We start from the raw sequence: 12,767 nt of genomic DNA on the forward strand, positions 1-12,767 counted from the left end.
ACAGTTGAAATTATCTACAAGCTCAGTGACTGAGAGCCCAGAGAGGGCGGGTGTGGAGAAGAAAAGCTGAATGAATGTTTTCGGTGATACATCGTTTTCTGATTAACTTTCTTTAGTTCTTTGGTCCTTGTGTCCTGGGGGTTGTCAACATGAATGTTAAAATCACCCGCAATGATTCCACAGTCAAAGTTAATACAGATTATAGACCACAGTTCAGTAAAGTCATCGAAGGTGGCACAGTATTTAAGTGGCCTGTAGATAATTCGAAATATAGCTTGAGGGGAAGACCTTAACTGAAGAGCCACATATTCAACAAAAGAAAAATTTCCATAAGATATTTGCGTACATTGGAATGAGTCATTGAACAAAATGGCAACTCCACCTCCTTTCTTATTCACTCTTTTCTCGCTAATAAAACTGAAGTTAGGGGGAGCTGACTCAATGAGAACAGCAGCATTGTTATTATGGAATAATCCAGGTTTCAGTCAAAACATAAAATCTAGATTGTGACTAATAGTAAAATAATTTATTAAAAATAATTTTCCTGCGAAAGACCTGACGTTTAGTAAGGCTAGTGATAGTGTGTTTTCATTTTTTGGGACAGAAAAATGTTAAAATTGTCAATTAACTGCAGAGAATGGACGGTACATTCAGAAAGCCAAAGCCATTTGTTTAGTGCCAACAGTCAGCTGAATCTCTCAGCTCCCCTTCTAACTGGTGGTATCGGGCCACTGATAAACATGTTTATGTTAAACGAGTTTAGGGCGCTGACTGTGTTCAGCAGTTCCATAAAGTCCAGTTTCTCCAATTCAAACTGTTAACACGTCCTATATACAGTTCACAGTTGGGTGAGCTGCCACGATATCCAGGATTCTTTGGGTCAAGTCAGACACCATGTCTTTGGCAAAACATAGTATTTTCCGGGGTTGAATACACTTTTTCCACATGATTGCTGCCAGAATATAGAAGAAAAGTTCTCAAACCCAGCAATAAATGTACAACCTCCAATCTCCAGTGGGTGAATTGCACTTACTGCCCCCAAGAGGTGGAAACTAATTAAGTACATTACACCCAAGTGCAGTTTTGTATGTAGCTTTATATGAGTGGGACTATGAGGATTTGCTTTCAACTTTACATACCAACATGTTCCAAAAGTGGTTGTGTCAGTTTGCATCTCACAGAGATTTTTTTTTGTTTGTAACAATAACACTGCACAACTGTGAAATGTTTCACAGCATCTGAGCCCTATAGAGACTTTTTTCTGGTTCAGTTAAAACTATAGTTCCTCTGAACAAATGTAATGCAGATGGGGCAGAATCTAAAGAGTCCTATCTAGTGTCATTTCAAGAACAGTCTTGAAAGTGTAGCCTCTCTGATGGGAAACCTTTCAGAAATATTGGACATGTAAGTAGCACCCCTTGACAACTGCCTCATGTTGGTGGAGGTGTCTTGCCAGATTCATCAAAAGGACAGATTATATGCCATCAACATCTATACACAGGACATTGTTAAAGGACATGAAATGATGCAAAACATCTTTACAAGTTTACTTTTCTCCACAGGATTGTATTGACTGTATCAAACCCCCTTTTGTCAGTTTGTTTCACTGTTATTTGCTTTACAGGGATCAAACTTCATGCTGCTGCACTGATTAAACACCAAGAGACACTTTCATCTCCCATGCTGTTGCCTCCCTTGTGATTAAAAAATGCCTGAATTATTCATATCAAACAGAGGTAAAATAATTTTTGATGCAGCTAATGATATTATCAGCTGTTACCTAATAGCTTACGACCTTTTTAGTATTGGGGAGAAGGGCGTGTTTGACAGAGGTTTGAAGAGTGACATTTGAGACAGGGAGTGGCCCAAAAGAGGTGGCCTTGGGTAATGAGGTCTTGCTGAGAGGAAACAGACTTTTTGACCTTCTTGTGGTCTTTTCCCAGCGTGCATAGCTTTGCATGTGTTTGTGTGCTCTAAAGAGACTGACCCATGAACTCATAATCTATCAGTGCTTCCATGTGTTCAGAAGACTTTATTTAATGCGGGGTATGCCAAACTAAGGGAAACAACAAGTTATACAAAGCGGCTCATAAAGACAAGCACAGCAGATACACTTTAAGCTAATTGGCAGCAAGAGAAATAAAATGCTCATTTTCTCTCTGAGGCCGATACCTTCACTGACTTTAATTTGGATTACAACATTTTTGGCATCTGATTCTAATTTAGCATCTCTGGAAATGATGTGTTCAATGCAGCATATCCGTCATATTGGATAGGTGGTAGAGATGGAAAGAGTCCTGTGGAAGGATTTACGAGGGTTCACGGTTGTATGGAGTGTCCTATGAGGATTAAATTGATCATTAATAATATTTTCCCATATCCATTACACTTGGGTTTAATGACATTGACTGATCGGCAAATGTGAGGTGTCCTATTTGTTTAGTTTCAGGCGTGCCATGTCAGAAATACACGAGATTTTGCAAAAATCTCCCAGTCATATTTACAATATGTTGACGTAAAACTCATGAATATGATGACTCTTACCTCATCATAATCCCTCAGAAACGTTTGGGCTGTGTCTTTACAATGCGTGCACTTTTAGACATTTGTTTGACAAAAAACTTTTGAATTCACTTTCAAATTAAGATTTTTTGTTTGTTTTTTTGGAATATTTAATGTAATGTATTTGATAATTTAGAGCCTGGCAGTTTATTCTTGACAATGTCTATTTTTACAAATATATATTCAATTTTGATCCTCTACCTGATTTTTGATTTGCAGTCAAACATAATTGAAAATGAATCAAGAAAACAGACTCTGGATATTCTGTGCTAATGTGTAGATAATGTTGGAGGTGAAACATGAAGAGATGTCTTTCAATTAAGTGTTCTTTTTTTTTTTAAAGATTAGTTTTGGGACTTTTCCCTTTATTACATAGAGACAGTGGATAGGCATGAAAGGGGAGGAGAGATGGGAGATGACACGCACCAAGGGGCAGCAGGTCGGATTCAAACCTGCGCCGCTGCAGGACTCAGCCAATATGGGCCAAACGCTCTTACTGGGCGAGCTAGAGACCACCCCAAATTAAGTGTTCTTTACATGAACATTACAATGAGAAACATTCAGAGAAAGCCCGATCCTGATGTCTAACACTTAATGGCCTTTACACTTGATTTGTTTTGAGCTTATATTGTTACATAATAAAGACCAACTTGCATAAAATTCTGAAGCGTTGTTTTGATGGCACAGGTATAAAGGATTTACTGTGTCACACTCAGAGCCAAACAAGGCTTCAGACAGCTCTACTGTAAGACATGGACATTTACCATGCAGAGTTGTAAAGTCATGATTTGAATGGTAACAGCTATGGTCTCTCGGGCTGGAAGAAATGACCACATTACACACGTGCAGATTTGGATCAGCATCAGGTTGTAGGAGGAGGCTGAATGCACTTATTGTAACTATAGTTTTGGCAAATAAATCGATGTAATCTAATTTCAAATTTGCCATTGTGTAATGGAACTAATTAAATGTACTCAAGTACTGTATTTAAATACAACTTTGAGGTACTTTACTTTTACTTGAGTATGTTCCTCTCGTGCCACTTTATACTTCTAACCAATCAGTGGATTGGCAGAAAATTAATTGGGAACAATTTTGATAATAATTCATTTTTCATGGAAAAACATTTCATGGTTTGGTGCAGCTATAGTATAACAGTCACAGGAAACATTTTTCTGCATTGAGTTGGCCTAGTTTATACTTTATTACCTTAAGTACATTTTTACTTATTATACTTACACACTCTAACTAGTATTTTTTTTCATGTGTAACTTTTTAAATGCAGGATTACTTAAAGTGCGGTAATCAATAGGTACTTTTACTTAAATCTGAAAAGTTTCTCCACCACTGCAAATGTGTACATTTGCTTACACATCTTTATAAATAAATGCCTATTAATATGTGATCAGGGATTGTGCCAGGCCGAAAAAAAAGAAAACCTGATAAACTGAATTGGATTTGTCATCCTCTGCATCTGCGCGTGATGACAGAGCTGCATCAGGACCACTCTCTCTGTCTCTCTCACGCTCTCGCGCGTGTGTTGCGCAACAGAGTTGCCTAAGTGATGTATGTCGCCTCCCTGCAGCCGACTAAATTAGATCCGACTGAGAACAGTTGTGGAATGGCCTCTGAACGGGATGATTCCAACTCAACCAGAAATCCGACCAACCAGTTTGTGCAGCCGGCGTGGCGCATCGTGCTGTGGTCGGCGGCTTACAGCACGGTGCTGGCTGTGGCAGTTTTCGGAAACTTGATTGTGATTTGGATTATTCTGGCGCACAAGCGAATGAGAACTGTCACCAACTATTTCCTGCTGAACTTGGCTTTCTCCGATGTTTCGATGGCTGCGTTCAACACGCTCATCAACTTCATCTACGCGGCTCACGGAGAGTGGTACTTCGGAGAGATCTACTGCAGGTTTCACAACTTCTTCCCGGTCACCGCCGTGTTCGCCAGCATCTACTCAATGACCGCCATAGCCATCGACAGGTAGGAAGATAATGTCATACACTGCAGGCATGGAAGAGTTTTTAGTGATATTTATTTGACGATGATATATTAATTATCTTGTTCTTGTTTTCTGTTTTCATTAAGTGTCTGTAGCCTTTGCCACTAGATTGTTTTACAATTTGGGATATTTTACAATTCACATTCCACAGTAATTTGGTTAACAAGCAGAACTTTGGTTCAGTTTACTTTTACTTCTTTCAATTTTATTTAAATTTAAGCCATGCATATTTCAATTGTTGCAGTGCTCTGAATGAAATAAGGGGTTGTGACCTCTTGCTACATAGAGGATCAATACACAAAACCAGATTAACGTAATTATTTCCATATAGAAAAACACATTTCCCTGTTTGTGTTTTTACTCTGAATTTGGTTCGAGAAAACTTATAACTAAAGGATCTTTTTTTAAATACTGGCAATCACTTATTTTACTCTTTTTTTGACTACAACTTTAATGAAACAATGAAAATGTGACATCTACTTCACATGACTAAAATGCCTCAGCACCATTTACAAAAAAAATTAAATGAGTGGAAAATCAGTAATGACCAATAAGTCGTAATGCCTAAATTGATTTTAAGTGCATGTATACTCTATATTAACACTATTTCTATCAATATTCTTTGTGGGTCTGTGGAGGGGAAGCAAACAGGTACTTTTTTAAACAGATTACATGAATGTAAACAAGAACACATTTTTTTTACTCAAATATTAAAGTAAGATTGTTCTTTAACAGTTTTTATGAAAGGACAACAGAGTGGCGTATTACTGGCAAATATGATTGTACATTTTCTACACATCTGATTAAACTTGTAGGGAGATGAAGGACTTTGTTAGAAAGCATCTGCACATCGAGAGCCTTGAAAGAAAAAAAATCAAACATCTTACAGAAAAGACAAACTTCAGTAGGCTAAATGTTACAAATGCTTACAGAGAAAAATGTTTTAAAGATGGTTCTCTTCTGCCAAAAATAAAGGCAAGAAAGAAATATAGACATGAAAATCAATCCAATGATGACCAACAGAAGCATCATCACTAATTATGTCAGGTGATTTCAAAAGGTAGTGTTGCATTTTCTTGAAGCATTGAACAGCTTTGAATTTGTCTTTAGACAGATATTTAGAACATAGTGCGTGAGTCTGCAAAATGCCAGATGTGTTAGGTTTGTATTAGGTGCAACATACTGGAAATGTTGTGTTTTGCATAATGTTTGCATTCACTAACATCAAGTCATAGTTTAGGCCAATGTTGTGACATTTGACCTCTAGGTACATGGCCATCATCCATCCCCTGAAGCCTCGTCTGTCGGCAAAAGCCACTATGGGAGTTATCGTCTGTATCTGGAGTCTGGCCGTGGTTCTGGCCTTCCCTCTATGCTACTTCTCCACCACCCGAGCTCTCCCCCGCAGGACCCTCTGCTACGTGGCCTGGCCTCGCATGGCTGACGACCCCTTTATGTGAGAACACTGACAACCCCCTTTCTTCTATCTTATGTCATGCTTCATCATCATTGTGATGGCAAAGCTTGACTGTAGTGTAGTTTCTTGCGTGTGTATTTCAATGTGCATCATCTGGTTGTATCTATCATTAACTCCAGATATGTCATTGGTTACAATCTCGTCATCCTGCTTGTCGTTGTCACACCAATTGAAATATATACTGGTGATGTTTGTTTACTTTTGCAGGTATCATACCATAGTGACAGTTCTGGTGTACGTGCTGCCCTTAGTGGTGATGGGCATCACTTACACTATTGTGGGGGTGACTCTGTGGGGAGGGGAGATCCCAGGAGACTCATCTGATAACTACCATGGACAGCTCAGGGCTAAAAGGAAGGTAAACCCCACCTTTATTTAATTTACACAAAATGGAGCATAACTTGCAGATATGATTGTATATTTCTATTCTGTTTTTACTTGTCTGAGGGTAGCCTTTGCTGATACACAGCTGTGATTGAGTATAAATCTGAATAAACCTCTGGCGAGATGAAGGACTGTGTTGGAAAGCATCTGCACATAGAGAGCCTTTATTTGAAAAGGACAAAAATGAAATGTTACAAAGGATTACTAAGACTGGGGACCATCCTGCGATTGGACCACACCAACCACAACGCCACAGGGGCATAAAGTGTGTGTGTGTGTCTGTGATGTGTTTGGGGGATGGGACGACAATCTCAACTACACACTTTGTAATTCCTTTTTTTCATGATTGATAAAATCTTGCCACAGACAGAAATATACCTCAAAATTGCCTCTATGGTACTTCCTACTACATGATGACAAACACACACACACACACACACACACACAGACCCACCATTGTCGCTGCCGCGGCTTCTGAAAAACGCTGGTTCTCTTTGTGTAGAAAAGAAAGAAATAATGAATATTAATAAAATCATAACCGTAGCCTTAAAAACAGATGCCCACAAGCCCTTGACTGTTCATCTGCATTCTTACCATCTTAAAATGTTATTATTGTTTTACTCATTTAACCTTTATTTAATGAGGTGAGCTTAAAATCCCTTTTTTAATGGAGATCTCAATAGCACACATTACAAGATTATACTTTTTTTTTTTAATAAAGCATGTCTAAACAGAAAAGGAACAATTAAAATAGAGCCCTTTAAAAACAGACAAAGGACAACAGATACATAATACAAATCCATTTTTTGTAGTAGCAATTGCACTCTTCACCCTCACAGTTTTTTTTTTTTAATCAGAGCTCTAAACTCTTGCAGGGAGACACAATTATCATGCTGTAGTCTGTTCTCTAGGTTATCCCATGTCTAGGTCACAAAATAGGAGAAAGCTGTTCTAACAAGTTCCGATCAAATCCTTGGAACATGGCAGAGCTCCCATCTAGTGGAACGAAAATCACAACAGCTGTGGTGAATGACAGGAGATTACACAGATCTGGATAAATTTAGCCAATATTGCTTTGTAAAAAACAATTTACCCTACCAATGCTGCTGTCTCCTTAAAGGCCAGGAAAGTACACAGTGATTTGTATAATGAGTTGGATATAAAGAGTAGAGTAGAGAGTTGAAGCAACAAAGTAAGGAGGAGGAAGCATGCATGTCAGTAATGTCCCCATAGTCTCTAGAACACTTAAGAACATAGCCTGCACAGTTAAATACAAAAAACAAAGACAAACTTTAAAGTATTCTCTCATTGCTGCATTATAACCTCCCCGGAGCAGGGACACCAGTCTCCAACAGCACTAACAGTCCACAGTTCATGTTCGCAAGACCTCTGCTGGTTAACTAAAACAAATGTGATCAGGAATGCAGTGAGACAAAAACCGTTTAACCACACAGCTTCACTCTTTAAAATGTGTCATGCAGAGCTGTTGTAAAGATAATTCAAAATTTCCATTGCAACTGTTTGTTCCACTGTAGTTCGACATCATCAGCCAGACTGCACAGTGTGCTTTGCAGCAGCTACTGTAAGGGTTGGGTTAAACATGGATTAAGGTCATCCCAGCTGTCATGACGAGCATCTATCAAGACAGCCTTTGGATTAACACTAAAGAGCACAATTGATTGATAAACATCTCAAATATTGCAGGTCAACATGCCGGAATATTCAAAGAGACAGTGCAAGGGTGCAAGGGTAAGGGTGTGGAAGTCTTCAGTGACAAAGAACTTTTTGGGTGGAATAAAAATCAAACAAAAAAGCTAATTCAAATTTTGCTACTTTTTCGACAATGACCACATTACACTCCTCAATTTCATTTTAATTTACCTCATATCTGTAAAATGATTGTAATGAAGTGAGCTTCAGTGTAAACTACAAAACTAACAGTTACTTCAATATAGATATAATTCATTCCCTAGAATCTAGGGCCTAGATATTAGTAACATTCTTTTATGAACCTGAAACACACACAGTATACAGAAATAGACACAGCTGCAGGTGCAGGATTGCCATTTACAATCTTTTCAAGGGCTTTATAGAAAAAAAATCATCAGAGGCTCAGATTGCTTGCAAAATTGAACCGGGGGAGATCAAAGACATTTATAAATGTCAGGAAACAAAGGTACAAGACAATGTTAGGCTTAATTTAAAAGCCCATGCTGACAGGATGCCATTTGGGCTGGAGATAAGCAGAAGTTGCTCTCATCTTCTCCGTCCAACAGATGAGCATCTGCTGATGGTATAATAGCCTCCCGCTCCTTTTAACTCCCCACAGCTCTGCATTGTGCTGCATCACACTGATGAGTTTCTGTGCCACTCTCTCATCCGTCCTACCTGTGGAATCTGCTGACCTTTCCCTTTCTTCGCACGGCAGCCATTCTGCACTTGTGAAATGGAAATCATAGTGATCAGAATGAAGTAAAACAGACAACATACTTGTTACTTCAGAGACAATTACCATATAAAGAGGTGCCAGGGCTTTAAGGAGTCAAAATCACAATGAAATAGTTTTGCCACCTTAATTTGATATTTGTCTAGTTGAAGAGTATGGAGGTGGTGCAGGGAATGCATTTTCAAAAGTTTTTAGTCGGTGAGAAAAAAAGATGAATTATTTAAAGCTGCACTAATCGACAGTTAACAATGTATCAAATGACTGTGTATGTGTACTGGGAAAGGTATCCCTTGTAGTTACAAACCCACAGAGAATCAGCAATTTTTTCCAGCTCTGTAGAGTCTATGCTAATGTTGTTGTTGTATGTAACATTGTTTTGTTTTAGATCAGAGCCAAGTTAATTTCTTAACACATCTTTTTCTCTTAGTTTCAACCCTCTCTCTCAACTACATCTACGTTTTTTTTGCCCAACTTTCCCAAACAGCCTATAGAATATATAAATCTTCAAGTGCCAGCTTGGCCCCTCTTTATTGGCTACAATGTTGCACTTCATTATGTCCAAAAGCACACCAGTTCTTGATTGCAATTGCAGTTGGTATGCTGAGGAAAGGTGTCTAAATGCTGTTCTGCTGATAATATTCATATTTGTCTCCTTCTTCTTTCAGGTGGTTAAGATGATGATCATCGTAGTGGTGACCTTTGCCCTCTGCTGGCTCCCCTATCACGTCTACTTCATTGCAACAGGTCTCAACAAAGGTCTGGTTAAGTGGAAGTACATCCAGCAGGTTTACCTGTCAGTGCTGTGGCTGGCAATGAGCTCCACCATGTACAACCCCATCATCTACTGCTGCCTCAACAGCAGGTGGGTACAAATAAGACTCCCCCACAACCCAAACCACACACATGCAGGTACTTCATTTGTACACAGCAGCAACATTACAGGTCATGGCTTGATTTGGGTGCAGGTTCCGGGCCGGCTTCAAGCGGGTTTTTCGCTGCTGTCCCTTTGTACGGGTCTCAAGCTACGATGACCTGGAGCTCCGAAACACTAGACTTCGACCGGGTCACCAGAGCAGCATGTGCACCCTCTCTCGGGTCAACACCAGCATCCTCAGCAAGAACAAGAGCACTTGTTCCCGTGGACGCAGGTCAAGACTTAACTCTGAGCCCATTAATAAAGACAGTTAGTTGTCGCCACTGGACACAGTCCAGCTCACTAGGTTTATTTGACACATTATTTCGGGCTGACAAATGCCTATTGGACTGTTTTTTGTTTACTTATATAGCTGATAATGGAAATTTACGTTGATGGATTAGTGTTGATTTTTACAATAGACCAGAGATTTTACAGTTGCTATCTATCTATCTATCTATCTATCTATCTATCTATCTATCTATCTATCTATCTATCTATCTATCTATCTATTTTGAGCTGATTTTGACATTTTATTACATTTGTTGGATGTTACGCTGTGTGTGCTATAATATTACGTGTTAGTATATGCATTTGCTCTTCTCATTCTAGACCTATATTTAATGCCATCAGACTCAGAAGGATTTTATCAACAATAACTGCAGGATCATATCAATGCCGCTGTTAAATATATTTTAATGACACTGATATTAAGCGAGCCTGGTTGGGTGTAATTTCACAAGTGCTTTACTGCTGTAATTTATGTTAGTTGGAGAAAGCATGTGCCATTTTAAAACAATTTGTTTAGGACTGATCTCAGAGTTCCTGTTTACCGTAAGTATTATTCATTTTGTATACAATTTGTGTATGTACAGTATGTGCTTGTAATATTTGTTTGGTGCAGACTCATACACACATGGACAAATGATATCCTTTACAATGAATTTGTGTTTTATTGTTACATAATGATGTAGTTTAACTGTGTAAATGTAAAACCATTTGAATTCACTGAACTTGAGAAAACAAGTTTAAGAAACTTTAGATATTAAGTTAAATCAATACCTGTATAGCTACACGTATGTATACCCTTTACAGATTAAAGAGTTCTTAACTCAGATCTAGGATCTTAATTATAAAGCTGTGGCTCTTATAGAATCCACTCACACCAGAATATGTACAAACATAACACCTGTTATCACTCTCAGGAATGTTGTTCTAATATTGGTGTAGTAAGGAGGACTGAATTCCGTATCAACCAATGTCATAGTTCTCATAGTTTTTTTAATATCATGAGAAGAAAATACCATGACTTCATTTAAAATGTATTACAAACCTATGTATATGTAGGACAAACAGCAAGTTTCCATCTGTTTTCTTCCAACCACAAAGAGGGGTCTTCTGAGTGTTATAATTTGGATACAATGCATGCTGGGAGGTCTACTAAAAAACATTACATATTTATGTTAAGTTAATGATAAAACATGAATTAATTCCACTGAATTCCTATATGATGGTCTACAATGTAATAGGTGTATTACAGTGTCATTTACCTCATGCAACTTAATTCAGCAACTTAACCAAATTGCATATATAGCACAGTGTTTAATGATATTAAAGCATGTGTAAATTGTTCACCAAATCCGATGAAAAGATTGCCCAAGGTCAGCTCTAGAACATACATAAAAGTAGACAAATTATCAGGCAAGACAAGAGCAGTTAAACCAGTTTATTTGTTTATGTAAAGCTCATCTCATGTATCTTCAAGCTGACCAGAAAGCTGAAACTGCCTTAGAGGTTAAGAGGTTAATGTGCTGACTGCAACATACTTGCATAACATTCCTTTGTTGTAACTTCCCCCCCCCCCCCCCCCCCCCCCCCCCCCCACACACACACACTCTCCATTCATTTCCTGTACATACTTGTATACATAAAATGCCCCCAAGAATGAATTATAAAAGAAAGAGCTTTATTTCAGAAATAGTAATATCAATGTTTCTGCTGATACCCGTGAAGACAATGTGGATCATGTAATTAAAATACACTGTATGACTATATATTTAGAAGATATATTTAGAAGGTAATAAAACCAAGACAGTTAGCTTCATGGTATAACACTGAAACTTGCAAATTAAAGCAAATATTGCGGAAACTTGAGAGGATTTGGATGTTCCACCAAACTAGAAAATTCTCATTTAATTTGGCAATATAGTCTTAAAAAAATGCAGCACTAAGATCTAATAACACCAGTACAGAGTAAGTCCTTTGTCTTATGCAATTAGGAGGTCATTAGTAATTTTCACAAAAGCTGTTTCTGCGCTAGATGAACTCTAAATCCTGACTTAAAATCCTAAATAAGCTGTTATGCAGAAAATCACACAGCTATTTGACAACTGTTTTCTCAAGAATTTTAAAAAGAATGGAAGGTTGGATATAGGTCCATAGTTGGCTAAAACATCTGGATCAAGGTTGGGCTTTTTCAGAAGAGGTTTAATTACAGATACTCTAAAGTACTGTGGTACATAGCCTGTTAAGAAAGACAGATTGGTTATATCTAGTAGAGAAGTTTTGACTAAGGGTAAAACTTCTTTAAGTAGCCTGGTCAGGATGGGGTCTAAGAGGCAGGTTGATGGTTTAGATGAAGAAATAATTGAATTAAATTGATAAAGATCAAGTGAAGCAAAGCAGTCCAAACATATATCTGGTTTTACAGCTGTTTCTAAGGTTACTGAGTTTAGAAATACGTCTGTGCCAGTTAAAGGTAGGTCTTGGTAAATTTTGTTTCTAATAGTTATAATTTTATCATTGAAGAATCTCATAAAGTCGTTACTACTAAAAGCTATGGGAATACTTGGCTCAGTAGAGCTGTGACCTTCCGTCAGCCTGGCTACAGTCTGAAAAGAAACCTGGGGTTGTTCCTATTTTCCTCTATTAATGACGGTAGTACGCTGCTCTGGCATTATGGAGGACCTTCTATACG

General features: G+C 38.1%; 1 protein-coding gene across 1 annotated transcript; it reads left to right on the forward strand.

Moving 5' to 3' along the window:
- The first annotated feature begins 4,092 nt into the window (after positions 1–4,092).
- tacr3l (tachykinin receptor 3-like) lies at positions 4,093–10,905 on the forward strand. Its single transcript, XM_032531952.1, has 5 exons — positions 4,093–4,551; positions 5,838–6,026; positions 6,255–6,405; positions 9,543–9,739; positions 9,843–10,905. Exons 1-5 carry the CDS (start codon positions 4,127–4,129, stop codon positions 10,063–10,065), a joined length of 1,185 nt encoding a protein of 394 aa, XP_032387843.1. The 5' UTR covers positions 4,093–4,126; the 3' UTR covers positions 10,066–10,905.
- The last annotated feature ends 1,862 nt before the right edge of the window (positions 10,906–12,767 follow it).

This window comes from Etheostoma spectabile, chromosome 2 (assembly GCF_008692095.1).
Source record: "Etheostoma spectabile isolate EspeVRDwgs_2016 chromosome 2, UIUC_Espe_1.0, whole genome shotgun sequence".
Classification (NCBI taxonomy): Eukaryota; Metazoa; Chordata; class Actinopteri; order Perciformes; family Percidae; genus Etheostoma; species Etheostoma spectabile.

Bases quoted from the DNA above. Each gene is read 5' to 3' on its own strand.
- tacr3l (XM_032531952.1), top strand. From the start codon at position 4,127: ATGTATGTCGCCTCCCTGCAGCCGACTAAATTAGATCCGACTGAGAAC. The intron at 4,552-5,837 runs GTAGGAAGATAA...TTTGACCTCTAG, and splicing joins ACCGCCATAGCCATCGACAG to GTACATGGCCATCATCCATC. The intron at 6,406-9,542 runs GTAAACCCCACC...TTCTTCTTTCAG, and splicing joins AGCTCAGGGCTAAAAGGAAG to GTGGTTAAGATGATGATCAT.